Raw genomic sequence first — 1274 nt, forward strand, 5'->3', positions numbered from 1 at the left:
CTGGGGTGCAGGGCCCCTCGTGTGCATCTCCCCCCCCAAGGCCCTGCCTGCCCTGCTCCTGGCGCGGGGCAGCTCCCAGCCCTACGGGTTTGATCCTGCACCCCCTCTCCCGAGTGGCACAGGACAGCTCCCTCCACACCTCTGCTTGCCAGAAGAGCTGGGGGGGGCTCCTTGCTGCCAAGGGACCCTCCCTCGCAGAGCACATTATCCCTTCTCCTTCAGCCACCCTTGGGACCCCTGTGTCACTGCCCTGGGGGGGGGGTCTGTCCTCCCCACCCTGACGTGTGTCTGAGTGTCTCCCTGTCCCCTGATCCCTCCCTGTGTTTCCCTCTTGGCAGGGAGAACGTGGTCTGAAGGGCACGGAAGGGGACAAGGGGGACAAGGGGGAGCAAGGCATGCCTGGAGAGAAGGTACAGGGCTCGGGGGGCTTGTGCGGGGCTGGGGACTGCTGGTTTGGGGACCATGGAGGGCTGTTGATGGGGTGATGGATGAAGGGACCAGGGCATGATGGCATCCCTGCGCCCCATGTGCTGGTGCTTGTGGGCACCCTGGCATGGTGCTTGGCACCCCAGCAAAAGGAGCTGCCGGAGCCGGCCTCGGAGGTCACCGTGGCTGTGCTATGGCCGTGCCGTGGCCAGAGCCCTCCCTCCTGCCCTGTGTCGATCTGGGTTTCTGCTTGCAGGGGGCGAGGGGCGAGCAAGGCGAGAAGGGCTCCACAGGCTTCCCGGGGGCACGCGGCCCCGGCGGGCAGAAGGTAAGGAGCTGGGCACCCCACACTGCTGGGGGGTGCTGGGGGGATGCTGGGGGCACCGTCCCCCTTGCCTGCCTTGACTGATGCCTTTGCCTTCCCCAGGGAGAGGTTGGAGCATCAGGAGAAAACGCGCCTGCCAAGCCCCCCTGCCACTCCACCGCAAGGCAGGAATGGACCCCCATCATACTGTGCGCTTTCCTGCAGGGCCAGCCCGGCCGCGATGGGATCCCTGGAGCCCGGGGAGAGAAGGGGGACATGGGACCCCTGGGCATGCGTGGCCCCAAGGTGGGTTGGCCCTTCTAACCGCTGGTGCTCTCCCGGCCAGGACCTGCACTGGTGGTGTGGCTCTGACTCCCCTCCTCCTCCTCGCAGGGTGACCGGGGCATGAAAGGCGCCTGTGGCATCGATGGGGACAAGGGTGAGAAGGTGAGTGGGTGCCCGCGGGGTGCCACAGGAGCCTGGATGTTGCCTGGAGACTGCGGCCCTTTGGATCCCCTCTGCCAGCCCGGGGGAGCAGGGACAT

At 67.1% G+C, this 1274-nt stretch overlaps 1 protein-coding gene across 1 annotated transcript in view; it reads left to right on the forward strand.

The window, feature by feature from the left end:
* Positions 1–338: 338 nt before the first annotated feature.
* LOC104077775 (collagen alpha-1(VII) chain-like) overlaps positions 339–1274 on the forward strand; it is a gene marked incomplete at both ends in the record, with an annotated part of 1814 nt that continues 878 nt past the window's right edge. Inside the window, 4 exons of the mRNA XM_009579143.1 lie at positions 339–410; positions 683–754; positions 956–1036; positions 1124–1177. Coding sequence (XP_009577438.1) covers positions 339–410; positions 683–754; positions 956–1036; positions 1124–1177 — 279 coding nt within the window. The remainder of the gene's footprint in view (positions 411–682; positions 755–955; positions 1037–1123; positions 1178–1274) is intronic.

Source organism: Fulmarus glacialis, unplaced genomic scaffold, assembly GCF_000690835.1.
Source record: "Fulmarus glacialis isolate BGI_N327 unplaced genomic scaffold, ASM69083v1 scaffold21360, whole genome shotgun sequence".
NCBI classification, from domain to species: domain Eukaryota; kingdom Metazoa; phylum Chordata; class Aves; order Procellariiformes; family Procellariidae; genus Fulmarus; species Fulmarus glacialis.